Source organism: Danio aesculapii, chromosome 13 (assembly GCF_903798145.1).
Source record: "Danio aesculapii chromosome 13, fDanAes4.1, whole genome shotgun sequence".
Taxonomy (NCBI): domain Eukaryota; kingdom Metazoa; phylum Chordata; class Actinopteri; order Cypriniformes; family Danionidae; genus Danio; species Danio aesculapii.
The window spans coordinates 45,611,971-45,635,742 of record NC_079447.1 but is presented as its reverse complement, the minus strand read 5'-3'; the positions used below and the strand labels follow the sequence as shown (position 1 = coordinate 45,635,742).

Genomic DNA, 23,772 nt, shown 5'->3' with positions numbered 1-23,772 from the left:
AACAGATAAGCTTTATTGGGATATTAAAATATTTGACCAAGATACAAATACTCGAATATCTGGAATCAGAGGGTTCAAAATCTTAATACTGTGAAAACCGCATTTAAAATTGCCCAAATTTGACACCCATTGGGTGAACTAGGTATTGCATTCCTGGATCAAAACACACACAAGCGCAGGTTGCCAGATTGAGGAACAAAAGTGTGCCTGACTATTGAACCTAAAGGCTGTGGCAGTGATTCAGCATGTGCATTTAGTAATGTTAAAGAGGTTTAATATGTATTAATTAGATTATAAACCTTACCATTTTATAAGTGAGTGTATATTCTGTGCTTCTGAATGGCTGCATTTAAATTTCTGTTGTGTTTTGTCTGGTGCAAATTAACACCCAAATGACTTATCACTGCAAATCTCGTCACGTAGCATGTTCTTAAGACATGGGGTTACAGTGTAACCTGCTCTCCTAATGTTTACGCTCATAAAATTTATATTATTTGCTAATTAATAACCTGGATACTCTAATACTAATAAACTGGATACTGGAACTCTGAATCTGCATCTCATTTCGGAGTCTGCTACTATCCACCGGATGCCGTATTTCGGTCATGCTGTGAGAGCCTTTCTGACTGAATGAATGAAATGCGTGGTTTTCCATCAAGGCAACTTGGGGGGGCTGAAATATATTTGGCTAAAGTGTCAGTGGGCGGGTTAAAGCGACCAAAACAAAAGACAGCCATTCTGGCACATAGCGCACATGTTCAAAGCAGAATATCTGACTTCAGCATTGTTTTTCAGATAAACAAGAGTTTTCACTTAGCAAGTTTCTTAAATATCTGACATATTATGGTATTTTTATGCTTTAGAAGAGTCAAAAACTAACATAAAGCACCTTTATGTTCTTAGTAATGCACATTACTAATCAAAAATTAGGTTTTGATATATAAACATTTCTATATGTTAGAATTTTTACAAAATACCTTAAAGGAACACAATCTTTACTTATTATTCAAATTATTTTGGCCATAAAATGAAAAAAATAATTTTGATAATTTCGGTAGCCAAAATATACCTGTGTCATGTATAGTAAGACTGGTAACGAATAATAATAAAAGATTATTATATTAACTTTAGGGAAATGTTTAGTACACTGTGGCCATGATGTACTAAAATGAGGGAACAAATTAATAGGTTGTATAAACTAATACCATTCACATTGACACTGAACAAACTATGAGGTTTGTGTCTCTTAATATTGTCTTTGGTTGTGTAATATTGTAACGCAGATGTCAAATGTATAATATAACAAAATAAATAAAATAAAAACAGTAAAAATACAGACAGCTCAGATGAGAAAGACTTTGGTGTTGTAAATTATCTTTCAAGCAATGGGCTGTATGCAACCCGGACTTTCAATTTTCAGCCAGGCGGCCCAAGGCCTTCCGGTGAACTGTCTTTCCATTACATAATTGTCACATTTAAGATCTGATTTCTTTAAAAATCAGCAATCTTCATTGCCTGTTAGATATACTATATGAAGCGGGTATCAGATCGGACAAGAAGCACTGCATTAAATTCCATTTCCCCCCACCATGTCTAAAATATGACAGTTTATTTTACCCCAGTATTTTTGATGGAATTTCTGCGCTAACCTGTTGCTACTGACTGTGCTAGTCGTTACAACAGTCTTTCATATCATGAAACGCTTGAACAACTAAATGAATGCTTCAGTCTATTAAACTAATTGTATTGGATTTACATTACAACATAGATGATGTAAAAACAACCTTGTGAAATTGAAAATAGTCACATTAAGCTTTCACCGGAAGTTTATCGTTGGCTTTAAAACTCTAGCTGTGCATAGAGCCTATAAAGGACTGTTATTAATACAAAAATTAAGCAATTATATATCTTCAATAAAAACTTACAGTTTAGTCTGCAAATGTTGACGTAATGCATGCTGAAACTGTTAACAAAGGTCGATTGGAAATTTTCAAATTTTTGTATTAAGCGTACTGTATCTAAATCATTATAAATATGCAATATGAACTTTTCAGGGGGGAAATGAGTCAAGTTCAGGTGTTTAGCATACCGTTGTCCATGTACCATGTCCATAGTTAAATGTTTGTTAATGATTATTGAAATAAATATTAAGTGTATGCATATGTGTTGTTTCATTGCAGCAACTTCATGGTAACAACATTCATTTCACTGACGGCTATGAACTCAAGGAGGACATCGGCATTGGAGCGTATTCGGTCTGCAAACGTTGTGTCCACAGAATCACCAGTGTGGAGTATGCTGTTAAAGTGAGTATAAAATCTAATCTTTCAAAGCACTGAAATCTATTAAATGTTCTTTGTGCGACAAATGACACAGCGCAGAGTATCATTTAGTGAACAGCAGAGGCAGTTTAATAAGAGCCTCTTGGTGAATTGTAGTAGAGAATCAGCATCACTCAATGTCAGTCAATGCTTTAGCAGACTCTGCTTTTGACCAGCCTACTTCATTTTAGATTATTGACAGATCAAAGAAAGACCCTTCTGAAGAGATCGAGATTCTTCTGCGATATGGCCAGCACCCAAACATCATTACTCTGAAAGATGTGAGTCACGTCTTATGAATTATTCATTTTTATTTTTAATGGAAACTTTTACTGTGCTAGTTCAAATGTTTGCATGTATTTGAGAAGTGTACTTCAGACAAAAGTATACCAAAAATATACCTGTGCAGCATAAGACTTGTTTTTGTTCCAGGATCACCAATAATACTAATAAACATTATTGTATTAAATTAAGGAAAATGTTTAGTATATTGTGGCCATGATGTACTAAAATGAGAGAAAAAATTAACAGGTTGTGAAATTGTATTGTGCTTTCCATTAGGATTCACACTGAACAAACTATCAATCTTATTACTGATTTAATCTCTCTAATACATTATGCGGTCAGTGTCTATTTTACTGAAAAAGTTATATTTTGTAATAGCTTGAACAGAACCTTCAGCTTACTCTAAAACAATACACTTTGAACCAACTTGTCATTTGTTACAGCTATTTTTGTATTTGTTTTTTCTCAAAGTCTTATTGAACTTTGGTTCAAACTATTCAATTTAATTTAATCTAAATTTAAAAAACTACATTCACCCAACGTAAAAATATTATTTAATATAGAGACACTTAATAAATTTTTCACTTTAGTACACTGAAAAAAATGAATGCAAAAAAAGAGTAATAAATGAAAAAAAAATTTATAAATCCAAGGAGTCATTTTTGAATCTTTTTTTTTCAGTGTACAAATTTTATATTTTTTAACCTTAAAGTAGAATCTTGCTTTGGACCATCCTGAAGAATGACTAATTTTTACAGCTAAATTTATACCAAATTTTAGCTTTGATGTATTCTGATTTATTGATTTATTCTGCATAATGAAAAAAACAACAACATTGACTCGAAAATAAATTATTGTTTTAATAGACCTGATTCATTAATTGAATTACTTTGGTTACTTTGGTAAATCAAGTAAAGTTGTACTTTGGACTAAACTATAATAAATACAGCGTTGCTATGCCAATGCTAGTTATTTTCAGTAATGAGGTAAACTGTCTGCTGGTGCTTTCAGTGTGACTGTAAATGCAACATAAAATGGTAACAACAAAACTTATATCAGAAATGCATAAAAACTGAAAGCACTGAATCGCAACTTTTTGCTTGTGGCACCATGATATGAAAACTGCTGGTTTAAAGTAAAAATATTTGAGAAGAAACACATATTTCAATCATTTAATATATACACTGTACAAAAATAATGCTGGGTTTCACACAATTGCTTCATGTTGTCCCAACAAATTAATTAGGATAACTGAAGCTTTTTTTTTTTTTTTACAAATTTAAGTAGACAGAACATAAAACAATTAAGTTGTCCCAAAGAAAACTTAAGAATTTAAGTGAAGTTTTCAAACTAATTTCGAGAGGAGCACGTGATATGATTGACTGCAGCTGGCCACTCATCTACATTCACTAGTTAGCCAATCAGATTAACCCCAACTCACTATAAGTAGCCTAGCTAGAACTACTCTCTTATCTTCGTTTTCCGAAGAAACCCCCATCCACCCCTTCTCCTCCTTTTTTCTTTTACCACGGCGAGCTCTCGAGAACCACCTGATCTCGTACTCCCCTCATATGCTCTATGGACCAGGCGGGAGCCCTGGGCTCACCTATCTCCGACCTCAGGGTTCTCTCCCGGGACAGCATGCCAAACTTGCTAACAGTTGTCAAGCAATATCTAAGTGTGAACTCTTGAAATGCATAGTTTGAAGCACTAGTCTTTTTTTAGTGTAGCAAATGTGTGTAAATATGTATTTATTCCATTTTTATTTAAATTTCAGTCATATTATTGGATAATTTGTGGAACATGTTTAAATGATACAATAAGGTTTGTAAAGTAATATTTTCTCTTTTTTAGTAGATTTATTATATGAGAGACTTGCTTTGTTTACTGGGGTAAACAAATGGGATTTATTGAAAACATAAATTACATTTAAAATATAGTGGTGGGCAAAGATTAATTGCGATCTGCTATAACTTTTATTTTCAAAACTTTAGCTGTATGTTAACGATCTAGGCACAAGGTGTTAAGCGCATGGCACAAAAGCATTAAGGGCGTGTCCGAGTCCACTATTGCTATTTTAAGGGCAGAAAAATAAGCTATGCGCCCCAGCGCATGGTCTAACAGGGTTGTTAGGGTTGCTATTCTTATGCCCCATATGGTGATGCATACGTCTCCAAAACTGGACAAATCTAAACTTGTTTTTATTAAAACAAATATAAATATGCATATAAAAAATATAACTGCTAATAATAATAACAATATTATACAAATGCAAATTGTCTTTGGACTTTAGACCTGCTTTTAGATTATCAGTGGCGCTGTCTATTTCAGTTGTATAAAATAGCAACATGCCAACAATGCGCTTTAACATACCACCTTTTTAGACCGGCACACCCATAAGTCTACAAAGTAATACAAATGGATTTTCTATTTAAACAACGTGGTGCAAAATGTGAAAATTAGGGTTGCATTGGTCTGAAAAAAGCAACAAATCACACTGAACACGTTTTGCGCCTTACTGCACCGGGTGTATGATAGGGCCCAATATATGCGTGTGTACTGTGTATATTTATTGTCTGTATGTAAATACACAATTGCATGCACATACTTGAGAAAATGTTTATTTATATTTAGAATAAAAATTAAAAGATAAAAAATATATTTGTATATAATACAAATTATACATAAATTTTAAAGTTTAGTTTATTTACATTACATACATAATAAATATTTATAATACACACACATATTATGCCAAAACAAACTTTCGTGAATCATCACAATTGATCTTTGCATTTAGCACTATTAAAATTATTATTGTGTCATTTTTTGTTACTATGTAATTTTTATGTAATTTTTATGTATATATATATATATATATATATATATATATATATATATATATATATATATATATATATATATATACATACATATATATATATATATATATATATATATATATATATATATATATACATACATATATATATATATATACATATACATATACACACATATACATACATACATACATACATACATACATACATACATACATATATATATATATGTGTGTGTGTGTATATATATATATATATATATATATATATATATATATGTGTGTGTGTGTGTGTGTGTGTGTGTGTGTGTGTGTGTGTGTGTGTATATATATATATATGTGTGTATATATATATATATATATATATATATATATATATATATATATATATATATATATATATATATATATATATATATATATATATATATATATATATATATATATATATATATATATATATATAATAAAATCTGTGCAAAAACAGCAAAAAAAATGTCCACAGATTGAGTTTGGCCCTGCCATATCATGTTAACCTGCATTAGCACTGATCCAGTTTCACAAGTTTAGTTCTGGTTGCATAAGCCCTCATGGGTTCCCTCAGGTCTGCAGATGTCTGTGAGTGAAACCGGCCTCACTGCAGTGTGTCAGAGAGACTAAATGGCGTTCTGTGTGCTGCAGGTCTATGATGATGGCAAGTTTGTGTATCTGGTGATGGAGCTGATGAGAGGAGGAGAGCTGCTGGACAGGATCCTGCGTCAGAAGTGCTTTTCAGAGCGGGAGGCCTCAGCTGTGCTCTGCACTATTACCAAGACTGTGGAATATTTGCATTCGCAAGGGGTCAGTTTATATATAGGTTATGTGCATGTATGTGTGTGTATATATACACTTAAAGCCAGAATTATTAGCCCTCCTAAATTATTAGCCCCCCTGCATATTTTTGTCCCAATTTCTGTTTAACGGAAATATTTTTTTTTAAATAATTCATTTCTAAAAACTGATTTATTTTTCTCTTTGCCATGATGACAGTACATAATATTTTACTCGATATTTTTCAAGATACTAGTATTCAGCTTAAAGTGACATTTAAAGGCTTGACTAGGTTAGTTAGGCAAGTTAGGGTAATTATGCAATTCATTGTATAACGATGGTTGTTCTGTAAACAATTTGGAAAAAAATATTGCTTACAGGGGCTAATAATATTGAAAATGGTTTTAAAAAATAAAAACTGCTTTCCTTCTAGCCAAAATAAAACAAATCAGACTTTCTCCAGAATATTATTTGAAAAAGAAATACAATTTTACACAAGGGCTAATAATTTTTAATAGTTACTTGATGTAAGCTTCTAAACACATAAATATGCCATTACATTTCTAACAAAATGACACATTTTGGGTCACTTGTCGGTTCATCTCTGGTATATATCATTGTTTCTACTTCTGTGTTTAGGTTGTGCATCGAGATTTAAAGCCTAGTAACATCCTGTATGTGGATGAAACAGGCGATCCAGAGTCTATCAGGATCTGTGATTTTGGATTTGCCAAACAGTTAAGGGCTGAAAATGGTCTGCTCATGACGCCGTGCTACACTGCGAACTTTGTGGCACCAGAGGTACTTTTAGATTCATTTCTCTGTGTTATAAACATTAATATAAAACTGTATTTATCTATTTGTAAAACATCACATCAAATTATTTAAAAATGACTGCTGTTTAAGATTTACTTAAATGGCCTAAATATGTAGTTTGATTCGCAATTCATATAATTTAACATTCGAAACAATTTACATAAAAACAAAACCATGTGATTTATACAGGTCCTTAAGAAACAAGGTTACGATGCGGCCTGTGATATCTGGAGTCTGGGCATCTTACTGTACACAATGCTGGCAGGGTAAGTTGGGTATTAACTGGATATATGTTATAAATTACTCACAGGGGCATAGTGGACATTTTAAAAGTGTGTGTGTGTGTGTGTGTGGGGGGGGGGGGGGGGGGCAGCTGTATGACATCCAAAATTTTACATTCTTAATTACCTGTTTGTAAATAGTCTGTCTCTAGTCCCCCCCTACGCCCCTGATTACTCATACACATCATTCAAAATTTCCTATTTTGTATCACTGTGATAATACTACTATAATTTTATTGTATTTAACTTTTTTATAGTTTAATCATATCTCATATTTAAAGTACATGTGAACCTGAGGACTGTTGCTGGGCTGGTGTGCCTTAAACTGCTTATTTAAACAAGATGCAGATTGATTGGTATGGATAATGAGTAAAAGCATGACGAGAATGTTTTTTGTGTTTTTGATTTTAAAACTAATAATAAATAATATTTGAGCTAAAATCTGCACGTCCTATGTTGCACATGTATATTCTTTGCAATAGTTTATCCAAAAATGAAAATTAGCACATAATTTACTCTCCCTGATGTGAGTGAACCTTCCATGTGTTTTGTTTTCTTCTGTTGAACACAAAAGAAGATATTTTGAGGAATTCTGTTGCCTTGAGGACGTATTGACTTCCATAGTTCAATGGAACAATACTATGAAAGTCAATGGGTACCAGCCTTTTTTGAAATATCTTCTTTTACGTTCTACAAAAGAAAGAAACGTTTTAAAGTTTTTAACAGGTTTTTAACAAGCAAACGCATTAAGGGCATGTCTGAATCCACTTTTGCTATTTTACGGACGGAAAAAAAAAAAACTGTTTGCGCCCTGGCGCACAGTCTAACAGGGTTGTGCTTATTCTCTTAATATGTTATGGGGGTGTTTTGAGCATAACGTCCATTTAACCAATCAGAGTCTCCTCTTTCATTCGCTTTAAGAGTCAGTTGTCACGCCATGGCACATTTGCTATTTACATGGCGGACTTTGTAAGAGGAAAAACTGAACGCTTTACTAGTGAAAAAACAGTTAATCAGACCATCTGCAGCGCAAGAATAAACCGAGTCTCCTCCATTCAGCCTCTTTGCTTTCTCTTTACTTTACTTTTACTCTTTATTTTACTCCTTTGCTTTTGTGGATAAGTAACTGCGCACTCCATTGAAGACATCCATCAGCCTACATATTTAATTTTGCTTGTTAAGCGCAAAGATTTGCTTCAAAAATATTTCTAAATTCAGCTCTAATTCACAGCAAGTGACTAAATGAACAAAAATAATGAAGTCTGGTCAAAAAACGTTTTATACGAGTTATATCCAAACATGCGTCCTATTCTTATGCCACATATGGTGATGCATTTGTCTCCAAAACCTGACAGGAGGACAAATCTAAATATGTTTTAATTACATTCAAATAATAAATGATACTAAGAATAATAATAACCTTTATACAAATGCAAATTGTCATGAATAAACTGAAAAAATTCTCCTTACATGATGAAGGCATGGAGGTAGTTTTTATATTTATGTAGAAAATAATAATTTTGTAACATTTTAATCCTTAATTATTATTTTCATATTTAAAGATATTTGTGTATTGCTGCACATCCTGTGTGTATTAAGCAATGTGTAAGCGTTTGGACCTGCATAGGTGGATAACCAACACACTCTGCTCTGGACTTTAGACCAGCTTTTAGTTGGTTTTAGTCTATTTCAACTCATCAAATTAGCAATGCGCCAACAATGTGCCTTAACACACTTCCTTTTTAGACCAACACACCCATGAGTCCACAAAGTGGCGCAAATGGATTTGCTACTTAAACAACGTGGTGCAAAACGTGAAAATTAGAGTTGTGCTGGTCTAAAAATAGCAACAAATCGCACCAAACCTAAATCTTTGGCCTTATTGCGCCAGGCGTATGATAGGGCCCTAAGTGTCATTCATTAGAAGTAATGGCATTTGAAATGTAGATTTGGTGTTACAAAAATACATTTAATTTTAATATGAAGTAAAACATAGAATAAATATTATTTAAGATACATTAATATTTACTGTATTTTTGATCAAATAAACTTTTAAGAATTTTACCAATGTTACTCCAAATTGTGAATGGTTGTATAAAGTATTACTCACAGTTAGCTATTAGCATAGACACATTTCACTGAATGTTTATTTGTCATGATCAAAAGCAGTAGAAATAAATCCAGCCCTAGTTTAAAGAACTATCTTAATCAGACACAAAAATAAATTTAAAAAGTCCATTATGTCTGGTGGATTTAATCCAAATGTCACATGTCATACACCCACGCAAGGTTTTTTTCCCCATGCTAAACTCATCTCCGTAAGAACAGACTGTGTTGCTCTAAATGAGCTGAGAATATTAATCTAGGCATGCTATACTATATGTAAGCCAATGTGTTTTTACCATCAGAAGCTTTACGACAAAAAAAATCAGTCTACCTATATGGCACAGTCTCTACTTTCTTAATTTACTACAAAGTTATGAGTGTCCTATCAACAAAAAACAATCAAAACCCTATGTAGAACACCCTTTCCCCCATTGCCCATATGAGGGGACTAATTTCTAGAGCAGGGTGGAGGGGATTACTAGGTAAGCCGGGTCAAGTCACAGAGTAATTGTACTGAACACAATGCTATCAGAGCTATCAGAAGCCAAGCAGCACTCTCAATTTAATGTCCCTGACCATGGATTGAGCTTTAAACCTCAGTGTAATTAGAACATTTGGGAAAAAAAAATCTCACTCCTCCGACCTAGCCATATGTGTACGCTAAAAATAACGCAGTGGAAATGGGGGTATTGCAAAAAAATAATAAAAATAAGCTGCTCTTTTCTTTCTCTTCTCACTGCACTCACAAGTTCTTTCACACTCTCTGCACTCATTCTCTCCCACAGTTTCACGCCCTTTGCTAACGGCCCTGACGACACACCAGAGGAGATCTTGGCTCGCATTGGCAGTGGGAAATTTGCCCTGTCAGGAGGCAACTGGGACACGGTGTCTGAAGCAGCTAAGGTCAGCTTTCTTATTTCTGCATGATGTCAGGAGGCTTTTATAATATATATAGCACATAAACAAAATTTGTATCTCAGTATTTATCTCAATAATTAAAACTACAGTAAAAACAGCACTATTTTGATATATTAGTGGCTTAAATTTGCTTTTTTAATTTATTTTAAACCTAATTTAACCATAGACTGTAAAAGATATGGACTTAGCATCTGTGAAGTAACCCATAGGTAGGTTTCTGAAGGGCTCAAATAAAGCTACAAGAGGGCGTGGCCAACCGGCACCATTTTGTTTGCGCATCATCGCTCCAACTAGGGGTAACCAAATAAGGGTAAAAAGGTGGAGCTAGGATTTTGCTTAGACTGGCTTTTCTTTGGGAGAAACACCTAGTACTTTATTACCTGCGACTCGTTTGTGTTCTGAACATATGTTCCTGGTTGTATACTATATCAATAAAGTGGTTTAGTCTTTTAAAAACACTGTTGTAATACATTGAGCCACTAAACATTGTTCTTATGACGTTTTTCTACAGGAGAAAAACGCAAATTACTTTCAAATACTTCAAATATAGTCTGTGTAAGTAAATGTAAGGCTACTTATGAAATCCAGCCATAAGACTGTATGACAGTATTTCACATGATTGCTAGAGCCAGTCAGATTCTGGAGTGCATTACAGGTCTAAAGAAAAATATAAATGATCTTTAAAAAAAAAAAAAAAAAAGCACCAACCAACAATCAATAGACTATAATTACCTGTCTTAAGGCTAAGGACCTGGGGGAGGGGTGGGAGGGGGGTTGGCGGGGGGAGTTGTCGTGTCAGGGAGGGAGATCACAAGCATTTCTACACTGTTCTAAGTATATGGGCAGACAGGGGCTGCTGCGTTTTGCACGCCGTTGCAAAATCCCCCAAATTTTCACTACCTGCCTATGTCACTTTATACCTGCAAAAATAAATTCAAAACTGCCCAATTAGGCAAGAAACCGTCCAATCTGGCAACACTGCACCTCATACTTTAGGTTCTGATCCAATCTTGACCAATCAAATGCTCTCTACTATCTGACATGTCCTGCCCCCTTAAAGACGCTTCTCATTTGCTTTTTATTTGATGTATTTGAGCGCAACCTCTCTCTCACTGGCAGAGATGTGATAAAAAGGAAAGATATTGGCTGTTTTATTAAAAGGAGAGGGGCTACTCTATGTCCCACCCTCCCTACTTGGTTCAGTTTAGATTACATCAAACATCAAATAAAAAAATGCTAATTTCAAAGCACTTCACTGGACCTTTAAAGTCTGTATAGCCTACTATTTAAAGACCTTTATGTTTACATCAGGTTCATCTCTTCTAAATGTGAATGTTGTCACAGTTTTGTAGCACACTAGCTTATAGATATCCTAAAAACTAACATACTGATGATAACATCTAAAAAACTGCATTTTAATTTCATGGGACCTTTAAGAAACATTTGCTATTGATATTAATGTTTACAGTAGTTTTACTGCTTAATATATAATGGAAAGAATGATACTCTGCCATTTGTAAGTCTGACTCATCACAATATTATGATTTTTGCACAGGACATTGTGACTAAAATGCTACACGTGGACCCTCATCAGCGGCTAACAGCACCACTTGTTCTCAGACATGCCTGGATCGTGAACCGGGATCAGTTATCTGAGAGTCAGCTGATCAGACAGGATGTGACACTGGTGAAGGTACTGCTCCTGTCATCCATCTGCTGCTGCATTTTTTTCACTGCCAGGTCAACTGTGCTCTATCAAAGTACAATAGCGCCACCTCGTGTTTACCCGTAAAACTACATCTGTTCCACTTAAAAAATTATAAAATATAATTATAAAATATAAAATATTTTAAAGAAATGAATTGTTCATAACTTGCACTCATAATTAAACAGTTTGGCGAAGCTACTCTGAAACTTCATAAGCTATAAGCTACTCATCAGGAAATGTAGCTAAATACTGTCAAACTACCATTCTAAAATAAAGCTACTTTTTTCACAAAGCGAATATAAGAAATATGCAAATAAACAGTCATTTTAAGTAAAGTATTTGGTACTTAAAACAGTACAATAATACAATTGTTATGTCAAAGCTTCATATTTCATTACACACAGGTTTCAAATTTCTCACTGTCAAGAGGCAAAATACAAAACTGAAACAAATGTAGCATTGCAATAACAAAATAAAGCATTTCCTCAAACAGTAAATAAATATATAAATGAAATGACATATAGCTCTGTTTTTGTAAGAAATTTATAGTTGAAACCCTCGTGTCCCAACATTCTTTCTTCAGATAAATTGGCAGCTATTAGAATACTTTATGGATTGAATTTCAACTGTTATGTTTTTAAATAAAGCAATCTATAAATAAAAGTAAAACCATGAGATGTTGAAGAAAATATAAGAAAATGTTGTGCTGCTTCAGTCCTTTTCAAGTTCACATGTACTGTATGTTGTCAAGCTACTTCACTAGTTTCTACAAAAAGTGTCTTAAGTAGCTGAGCAATAATTTTCAGTAAATGAGCTACTTATGCTACTGAAAAATGTTGCTCAGCTAGTAGCTGGGCTAAGCTAGCTACTCCCCAGCACTAAAATTAAATTGATGTAATTATTTACTATTTATTTTTTAATAATAATTATTATTATTATTCATTCATTCCATTATTTTCCTTTGGCTTACTCCCTTTATTTATCAGGGTTTGCCACAGCAGAATGAACCACCAACTTATCCAGCATATGTTTTATGCAGTGACTCTTGAATATGAAAGGGACTAAGCCAAAAAGAAAATGAAAGAATGTATATATACTGCCTGTTTGCTTCTGTGCATTACCAGCAGGTCAGTTTTGCCATTTTTTTTTTTTTTTTAATCATTCGGATATTTAGAGTGTAATTTTTATTTTATTTTCTCTAGCAAGACATTTATTTATTGCATTTATTTTGATAAATTATTTGAAATAAATTAAAATACATTAAAAAAACTGTATTTCTGACACTATTATTATGTAAAATATTTATTATTTTAAAAATATATTATTTTAATATATAAATTATTGAAAATACCTTAAAAACAGAATTTCTGACATTATTGTTATTTAAAATAATGATTATTTTAAAGTATTATTTTAATATATGAAATTTATTGAAAATACTTTAAAAGCAGTATTTCTGACATTATTAATCAAAATAATATTTAAAAAATGTATTATCTTAATATATAAGAATGATTTCAAATACATTAAAAACAGTATTTCTGACAAAATTATTTAAAATAATAATTAAAAGATTAATTGTTTTAATATATAAGAATTATTTAAAATACTTTAAAACAGTATTTCTGATATTATTTAAACAAAAATTATTTTAAGAAAGTTTAATGTATAATAATTATTTCAAATACATTAAAAACAGTATTTCTGACATTATTAAAAATAATTATTTAGAAAATAAATTATTTTAATATATATAAAAATATTGAAAATACATTAAAAAACAAAATATTTCTTACATTATCATTATTTAAAATAATAATTATTTTAAAAAGTAAATTGTTTTAATATCTAAAAAATATTTAAATTGCATTAAAACAGTATTTCTGACATTATTATTATTTAAAATAAAAATTATTTAAATAAATAAATTATTTTAATATATGTACATTTTTTGAAATGCATTTAAAACAAAACAGATATATAAAATATTAACAAAAAAGTTTTCCTTTAATGGCAAAGCTTAAACCATTAGTCTTGTTTTTGGTGTCAGATCCTTCAACAGTTATTCTAATATGTTAATTTAGTGTTCAAGAAATATTTATTTGTACTATAAAAATTGAAAACATAATTTTTTTTGTTGAATATTGTTTAATGATTTCAAAGTCCAGTCAAAAAAATATTATTTTGTAACAGTGTGAATCACTTTAATTTAATATTATTTTGCAAATCAACAGTTTCTTCAAAAAATAATAGCACACAGTGACCACTGAAGACAAAACATTTTGCAATGTTACTAAAAGTTCACTATGAGTTAACACAGACTCAAGCTACGGTCACACTGGGCTTTGTGTGTGCGAAATTCTGTCGTGCGGCGCTGCGAAAAGGGGCGGGATTAAACAAGCTTATTAGACATTTTAAAAAGCGAGCGATTGCTCCATGTTTTACATTTTTGCCCAGAGAGGTCGTGTTTTCATCCTAGATTGGTCTCACGCAGTCAAATGATGCGATTTCACAGGTCAGAGTTCACCAAGCTTGAACTTTGCACCGCAGCAACCTGCGAAACTTAACGCATGAGACCGCGTTTCCGGTCTGACGCATTCGCGTGCGTATGAATGGGAGTCTATGGGAAGAAATGGCAAGTGTGACCGCAGCTTAACACTGAAAAATATTATTAAAGAGTCTATTCCTTTTGATTTCAACATTTAATAATTTGCTAGTATTTAATAAACTTAAAGTATTAATAAAAATAAAGCTCTTGTGAAATCGCCATATATACAAAACTGTATATGTTTGGCCTACTGCAAATGTTTGGCCTACTGTTAATTCATGTTATTTAATTATGTTAACTAAACAGTTTCTATAATACATCACTACCTGGCATTGTTTATGGGTTCAACTTAACCTTTCACAACACATCATCTATAATATCGAATTCAACTTATGTCCTCATTTCCCAGGGTGCGATGGCTGCCACATACTCTGCTTTAAATCGATCACCTCAGGCGCCGAAACTAGAACCAGTGCTGTCGTCCTGTCTGGCTCAAAGAAGAGGCATGAAAAGACTCACATCCACTCGTCTATAGCGCTCCAGCCAGAGACACAAGCGAGCGTCTACAGCTTTAAGAAATGTCACAGCGCCCAAGCTCTCGGACAAGGTACCAGATGACCGCCAAAGCTTCGGGAGCACACTGAAATCCAATTGGGTTGACCACAGAGCGTCAGAGCCAAATGATCTGCCAAGTGTCTTCGCTGATGTGGTGATTGATGAGGGCCAGACGCAAACATCACAGCTGTCAAGGCTCAAAAAACAGATCTTTCAGAGCGTGAAGCTGGAGTATCCTGTTTTAATGGTTCATAGCAAAGACGACAGCTACTGTATGGTTCCCAGACTATGTGGATGGAATCCCATAACGCACTTGGATGGAAAGCCAGTGGTTTGTACAAGCAGACACTTCATTTAGAGCCATGTAGAAGATAACGGAAGATGCTTTGACCTATCATGGTGCAAATGCTGTACCTTGAAGCTATACGCGCCAGCACTATTAGCATCTTCTCAACACGCATGCCATGTATAGTATGTATTTTTATGACTAACAAACGGTTTTAAAATGCAAACGAAAGCACAAAGAAATCTAGTGTGTCATGTATTTTCTCTCTCTCTGTTCTACTAGTAACAACATTTCGAGTTTATTGGTTTTATGTAATGCTGAGACTTTATACAAACAGTTGTTTTAAATCCTGATATTTATGTTTGTATTTTTTTTCCTCATCTTGCTTATTTGGACCAAATTAGTTGGTTGTTTTGGTTGATTTAATTTTTCTACTTATATTTTTATGCACGTTTATATTTAGTTCTGTTTTTTTATTATTTGAATGTTTCATTAAAGGTGCTGTATGTACATTTTTGATTCTTCTAAAACATAAAAGTACCATAATATGTTCGCAGATATTTAAGAAACATGCTAAGTGCTAAGCTCCATCATCCAGGTGTAGTTTCTGGAGGAATTGATGAACTCACAGAGCTGGCTGCACCTCTGAAAGGATCTAGTGGACTCATACACAGCTCCGAATGAATCTACGCTGTTTTTCAGCCTTCCTAAAGCACATAAAGCACAGCTACTATCTCAATAAAATCCATGTTAGCCATTTAGCAATGAAGCTAGAGTCATCGGGCAGACAGAACCCAGCAGGCACACAACATCATAAGATGGAAATATTAGGGTTGGATTTAGGTCATGACGTCAGGTGACCAAAAATTCAATGTCTAGCCAGTGTCTAAGGACAATGTTGCTTTTTGACGTTCAATAACGACGTAAAATTATGTTGATATTTGGTTGATTTTAGGCTGTGTTGGAAAGTGACCAAAATCCAACGTCAAATAGATGTCACAATGGTAACGTCCACACAACGTCAAGGTATAACATGATTAGACGTTGATTTCAGGTTGGACATTGACATCAACCAGATTTTCATTTCCAAACAAAATCCAACGTACCCACGACGTTGGGGTACAACGTCAATTCGACGTCATGTTGATGTCCTGTGCCTGCAGGGAAGCCCTGCCCATGACGTGATTCTGCGTCTATTGTGAAGTGAATTTGACACACGAATGAAGCAAATTTGACCCGTGAATGAAGCGAGTAAACTCAAACTGTTCACGCAACTATTTATGCGGCGAATAGTGCTCTTTATTTCCTCGTGCGACGTCTGGTGTAAACACAGCGTCTTGATCATTAGACACACTCGATGTTGATATGTCATCAATTTGGCAACCTGCATGTGCGTCAAGTCATCGTAGGAAGGTATCCGTGAAAAAAAATTCTCTCTCTAATATTTTTTCTAATATAAATTTTATGAATTTTGACTGCGATACCTAGTTCAACTACTAGGTGTCAACCCTACATACAGCACCAATATTCAGCAAAGATATTCAATATACATTTTATTTATTTATTTATTTATTTATTTATTTATTTATTTATTTATTTATACTGTTTAAGTGACCTTTATGCATAAAAATGAAACCTAAACAAGTGCCACATCTTTGCACTAGATTGACTGAATGAAGATAAATAAAATGAAAACTTAAGAATGTAAATATGTGCATGCATTTTCATTTGTAAATACAGATTGAAATAGACAGGCAAACTGTACATCAGATCAACATTTTGAAAATGTGAAATGCTTCATGTATTTATTTCATCATCTACAGTACATCATCTATACAGTTTTTAGATGACCGTCTTTTTGACCAATATTGCATAATTGTCCCATTAAAAGTCCGATTTTGCTTGTATGAATTATTTGATGACAGTTATTAGAGAATCTGCTCTCCACACATACAACTCTTTGCTTTTTGAAGGATAATCAGAAATCTGCATGCCATGTACAATTTGTAGCACTGTTGAAAGTTTTATGATAGCAGTACATACATAACCTTAATTTTGTATGATAAAGTGACTCTGTAGAAGACAAGTGCAGTATTTTTGTATGAAAATTATGAACATCTTTTCCAAAATGAAGATCTATAATCCAGAGAAATGTATTCTGTGCTGTCTAAGGACCTTAGCCAAACGTTTTTCTTTTTGTATGTGGAGCCTCTGGGAAAATATTAAGTTTTGATTTATGTTGTTGTTGTTTTTTTAACAATACCAAAACAACTTTATGTCAGTGCTTTCTACACTGATAATGCTGTATATCCAGTGTAGAGACAGTAACTATTTATAGTGGTGCTTACCAAACAGTATAAGGATCTGTCCTTGCTAGAAATAAATTAAAGGAACACTTCCTTTTTTATAGGTTTTTTTTTTTGGGGAAATATTTTTTTTGAAATTTTCTGGAAAGACTCATTGATGCTCAAATCCCCTAGAGTTAAACAGTTGTGTTTTATGCTTTTAGGAGTCCATTCAGCAGATCTCCATGTAAGCCAGGAGCACTTAGCTTAGCATAAATCATTTAATCCAATTAGACCTTTAGCAATGCATTCAAAAAATTCTAAACTGTTGAGTTTTGATAATTTTTTTCCTATTTAAAGCTTGACTTCTGTAGTTTGATCAGGTACTAAGAACAATGGGAATTTTCTAGGTTGATATGGCTAAGACCTCTGCTCTCATTTTGACATAATAATCTGCATAATTGTACATGCCATGGTACAACAGCCCTAGCAATATTGACCTAGAAAATAGCAACTTTCAGTCGCCACAGCAGAATGAATCACCTTATCCAGCATGTGTTTTACGCAGCGGATGCCGTTCCAGCCACAATCTAGCACTGGGAAACACCCATACACTCTTGCATTCACACCCACACATACACTACGGCCAATTTAGCTTATTCAATTCACCTATAGCAGTGTTTCCCAACCCTGTTCCTGGAGGCACACCAACAGTACATATTTTGGATGTCTCCATTATCTGACCCATTAACTTCAGGTTTTGGAGTCTCTTCTGATGTTATGATAAGATGATTCAGGTGTGATTGATTAGGGAGAGGTTGAAAATGTGGACTTTTGGTGTGCCTTCAGGAAGAGGGTTAGGAAACACTGACCATAGCATGTCTTCAGAGCACCTGGAGGAAACCCATGCAAACACGGGAGAACATGCAAACTCCAAATAGAAATACCAACTGAACCAGCCAGGGGCTCGAACCAGCAAACTTCTTGCTGTGAGGCGACAGTGCTACCCACTGCACCATCGTGTCACCAAAATAGTAACTTTTTAATTTATATTGGTGTTAGTACACAATAGTCAAGTTATAAATAGGAAAATTTTCAAAGATTTATAATTTTTTTTGGAGTGAGATGCTAATGGTCTAATCCAGCTCAATGGTTTATGCTAAGCTAAGATAAAAGGCATCCCACCAGTCCCAGAAATTGCTTGAATGGATTCAAAAATAGTAAAACTGAACTGTTTTAAATTTAGGTGACTTGTAAAATGAACCCATTTCAAGAAAAAAATGGAGTGTTCCTTTAAATAATTAAAATACTTTTATGCTCTCTGTTGGCTTGCTTACCAAAACTTTGTAAATAAAATATATAAAATTGTAATCAAACTGGTATCATTGTTATGTGTGTTTAAACCAGTTTCAGTGATGTTTTTGTAGGATGAAACCATCAATGCCCAGACATGTTCACAAGTTGTTTATCTGAAATCTGAGTCAAGTCTAGGTCAGTCATTCTATGCCTTCTGAAAATAAATGATCATACTCAAAAATCATATTAACCAGAAAAATATGTTTCAGAGGTATGTTTTAAAGCCAGGGGAAAAACTACTAGATTCTAAATGTTGGTCAAATTAAGGCATGAATATTTAAATTTAATTATTTTTTAGATCACTAGTACAGTATAGTATAGTAAAAGTTTTTTTTTTCGAAGATCAATGATTTTTCTTAAAGTAATATTATAATATGAACATCTAAAAATTACATTATAATAAACATTTCAATAAACATTACATATTACATTATAAATAAACATATTAAATTAAAATACTAATGAAACAATTGTTAATTTGTCTTTTATTTAATCAGTCTCATCAGTTTTGCTAATAACAAAATAAATAACAGTATCTCTTTCTTTATAGATAAGATATTTACAGTTAATATAGAGTAAGCTGTTAATTTCTGAGGCAATCATTACAATACATTATTTAAGTTTTTATGACAGGACGCACTCTGCAGAGATGCGCAAAGTGGGGCCCACGGGCCAAAGTTGGCCCATTGTAAGCTTTGATTTGGCCCACAATCCCATCTGAGAGGAGTGAGAATGATCGTCATTTCGAGAGATCGTCATTTCTAATTTGATGTAACCGTTGTTGTTTGTTTTATTGCTAATTATTACAAAAAAGCAAACTGAAACTAAATGCTTCAATTGAATGTAGTAAATGAATCCGTTTTTTTTTAAATACTAAATACTGTCACACATAGAGGACTATGCAGAAGATATCAGCGAGCAAATTAAGGCAAAACTAGTATAACTCTGTTGGTTTTAACTGTAATAGGTTCATTTTAAAATGTAAAAAACAAAAAAATAAATACTGTATTAGTTAATATAAAGCAATGTTTTCTAGACATTTTAAACTATTATTAAAAACATTTGAAAATTACCCATGGCAAGTATATTTACCTCCGGCCCACTAGCCTCAATCAAGTTTGGTTTTTGGCTCTTCAAAAAAAAAAGTTTGGGCACCCCTGATCTAAACGGACGAGAACATAAGAACATTCAGCAGCAAACTGCTGCTCGATGCATACGCGAGGAAAACTGGATGATTATACCGTGAGTGGAGTGCATCTTCTTCGGACCAACGCAATGCACTGTATCAATCCCATCAGGAAGACAGTCTGCATTTTCTGGCAGTAATTTCTGACAAATCCGAATCACTTCTTTCTTCTTGTTCTTCTCATGAATGTTTTCTGGCACACCGCAAATTCCAGCACCTGGAGTACCAAAAGTAATCGTGACAGCTATCAATTAGGACATTACAAGCAGCTGAGCTAGCCGACTTTCTGAATTAGCTTAGGTGTCTCTACAATTCTTCCTTTTCTTATCAGCTGACATGTCTCTAAATCGACTGGGGTAAGTAAATAATACTTAACATCCAATTAATATGCAGATTAAAAAATTATTAAGACCATTATGTTGCTTAAACATTACGTTGTTGATGGGCGTTATTGCTTACACTTATGCTCGCGGCGCCATCTCACGTATTCTCTTCAACGCTCTTCTTGAGGACATTCTCAGCCAATGACGTCTTGTTCTAAACATCGATCAGCATTCTTTAAAAGCTCTTACGGTTTATCTCAGTTTAGTCAGTTCTAGGCGTGGTTAAGGTATACCACGGTTTGGAAAAGTCAAGGTTTTAAAACCGTCAAAATGTTATGTAATACCGTTGCTAAGGTATGAGTAAGATTTTTTTATTTACATTTTTTTTTATGACAACAGTATCTCCAGCAGAAAATATATATCAAAACATGCTGTTTTAAATCTGTTTTTGAAACAAATGAAGACAGCAGAAGTCAATAATTCAATTAAATCGTTAAGCCTGACATGTTTAGTGTTCCAAAATATTATAAATGTTTCCCAAATTAAAATATATTGTGTTCAAAGGGGAAAAAGGTTTTGTTTTTTACCCAGATATTTAAAAATAATATATTTTAGAACAGTGAGCACAACACTGTGATACCATGAAACCGTGATATTTATGTCCAAGGTTATCATACCGTCAGAATCTTATACCTGCCCATGCCTAGTCAGTTCTCATGGTGTTACTGTTTGCACTTGACCAAGGTAAGTTCAATACTGACGGTACGAGTGGAGCCACACCAATTTCACGAAGTCCGCTCCGTGAAGCTTCACTCGGGCCCGTCTGTGCTGTAGTTCCTTGCAGTTTGCATACGTAAATGCAACATCGTGAGGAATATTACGTGTTTGTTGCTCGAAATGTGCCGCCGAGCCGAGCAACACTTCGGTGAAAACCGGCACCGACTAGCGCCCCGTCAGCACGTGCACTCCCTGGGGCGAAGCGGCCCGTGCCAGTATAGGCCAGTATAGTGGGACTTGCTGCCAGGGTTATGGTGGGTGGGAGCAGCGTGGCACACTTTAGATTCTATTTTAAACTACAGTTTTAAACTTTAGTTTACTATTGTTTTGTTTTGTTTTTCAGCAGGCCAGGGTTGTTGAGCAAGCCTTCAGAAAAACATGCGATTTATAGTTATATGCACACGCATTATAATGGTTTCTCCATTTTCGTTCTTCTGGTTTGTTGTTTTCAGAACAGTTTGCAAATCAAACAGAATAAAGTTTCTAAACACCTGAATTGTATTTTCATTTGTCCTAGAGCTCACTGTAGTAGCCTACATTGTCATAACATTGACAATATTAATATAGTCCAACAAATAAGTTGTTACAAATATACCTTAATTTCTCTCCGGGGTATTAAAACTCCTAATAAAATAAATAAATAAATAAGGTTTTTGAAAAATGTTGTAACTTAATCAGAATTGCACTGTAAATTACATGTGGTTTCTCCTGGGAAATCTAGCTGTCAATTGTAGTTTTAGTTTAGAAATGCGTTTAGCATAGGCTAACGTTACTGTTTTTATAACGGAAGTTATTAAGAAGTGGCATTAACGATGTAGCCAGTGAGGTGAATGCATTTACATTGAACTATACATAATTCTTAGAAATAACATTAAATCTACAGTTAAAGTTAATAAGAGAAATTGAAAGAATACAAAGGGGGGAATATTATCAGCTTACCTTCAAGTGAGGTTGTTCTTTCGCTCAAATTTATAATAATGGCGATAGTTTTACTCACTCGTTTTTGTGACCTTTGCTAACTATGAAAATTTGTGTAAGCTACGACATAAGCTATAGGCCAATATTAGCTAAAGATAGAGTAAATATTTATAAATCTGATAAATAATTACAACTATGAAGCAAAAATGGATGTTCTAAAACGCGAACCGAATGGTCTCAAAAAGATACTGTAGTATAGCAGTTCGTATAATTGACCACTAGATGGGGATATTATGCTGTGGTTGGGAATACTGTTTTAAAATCAACTGGATTAGACAACTTGTTAAATATTCAACCTCTATTTGGAATATGATTAATATTTAAATATATTATTTTATCTAGTTTGAGTGGCATAAACTTTTTCTCACTTGCCATTTTGATATTAACAAAATACCTGTGAAACTTTCGTCATTTCACTGTTAAGCTTTTTTAGCATGGAGTTTGATTTACAAACACAATTTTCACCACACCGTGACTTTATTTGGAATAACAAGGACATTTTATATGAAAAATCTTTTTTTTCCCCATACTACCAAAGGAATTTACAAGGGTTTTGGTATCCTAAAATATGTATGTTGTATAAAAATCAAAACAGATTAAATTATCAGCTATTACCACAATTTTCACCCAGTGTCTCTCCGATAGGTAAAAAATGCATTTCCTGTAGTTATAATAATAATAATAACAGATCATTAATAGCTCTTTTCCAGAATGATGTTGCATCAAAACCAAATGCAATAGCATATTGGAATCAATTTATGAGTGATGTTGTTTGCAAAAAAAAAGTTTGGCTTCTGCCTAATCACTATTAACAAACAAGGTTAAAGAGATTTTGTTTAAACTCCTTCACAGAATATATCCTGCCAAACTTTATTCAACTAAATTTTAAAAAGATATAGATGCGAGATGTAGCTTTTGCAACCAGAGGCCAGAAAGCGCTGTTCATTTATTTTGGTATTGCTCTCATGTGTCTTTTTTGAAATTTGCTTGACTTTATTGCTGTTAACATTGATGAAAATAAAACTTTACATTGGAAAGATGTTCTTTTAGGAATTTATACATTTATTATTAATTTCTTTATTTTAATGGCCAAATTTCATATTTATAAACATACATCTTAACGTAAAAATCCAAGTTTCATTGCATTAAAAATTATACTGAGTCCATATTATACCATGAGTTAAAGGGCACCTATTTTACCCCCATTTCAAGATTTAAGATAAGTCTTTTGTGTCTCCAGAATGTGTCCATAAAGTTTCAGCTCAAAACACCCATCAGATTATTAATTATAGCCTTCAGAGGATTAGGATTTTCTGCTCTGAACACAATGTAGCTGTTTTTGTAGCCTGTACCTTTAATGCTAGTTCTCCCCGCCCACCGTTTTCACGTGC

The 23,772-nt window shown here is 33.4% G+C and overlaps 1 protein-coding gene across 1 annotated transcript in view; it reads left to right on the top strand.

Moving 5' to 3' along the window:
- rps6ka2 (ribosomal protein S6 kinase, polypeptide 2) overlaps positions 1 to 15,822 on the top strand; it is a 92,584-nt gene extending 76,762 nt beyond the window's left edge. The window contains exons 14-21 of the mRNA XM_056471453.1: positions 2,181 to 2,306; positions 2,513 to 2,602; positions 6,130 to 6,288; positions 6,898 to 7,059; positions 7,264 to 7,340; positions 10,247 to 10,364; positions 11,935 to 12,072; positions 15,045 to 15,822. Of these exons, the coding sequence (XP_056327428.1) occupies positions 2,181 to 2,306; positions 2,513 to 2,602; positions 6,130 to 6,288; positions 6,898 to 7,059; positions 7,264 to 7,340; positions 10,247 to 10,364; positions 11,935 to 12,072; positions 15,045 to 15,170 (996 nt within the window). The 3' untranslated portion in view covers positions 15,171 to 15,822. The remainder of the gene's footprint in view (positions 1 to 2,180; positions 2,307 to 2,512; positions 2,603 to 6,129; positions 6,289 to 6,897; positions 7,060 to 7,263; positions 7,341 to 10,246; positions 10,365 to 11,934; positions 12,073 to 15,044) is intronic.
- The last annotated feature ends 7,950 nt before the right edge of the window (positions 15,823 to 23,772 follow it).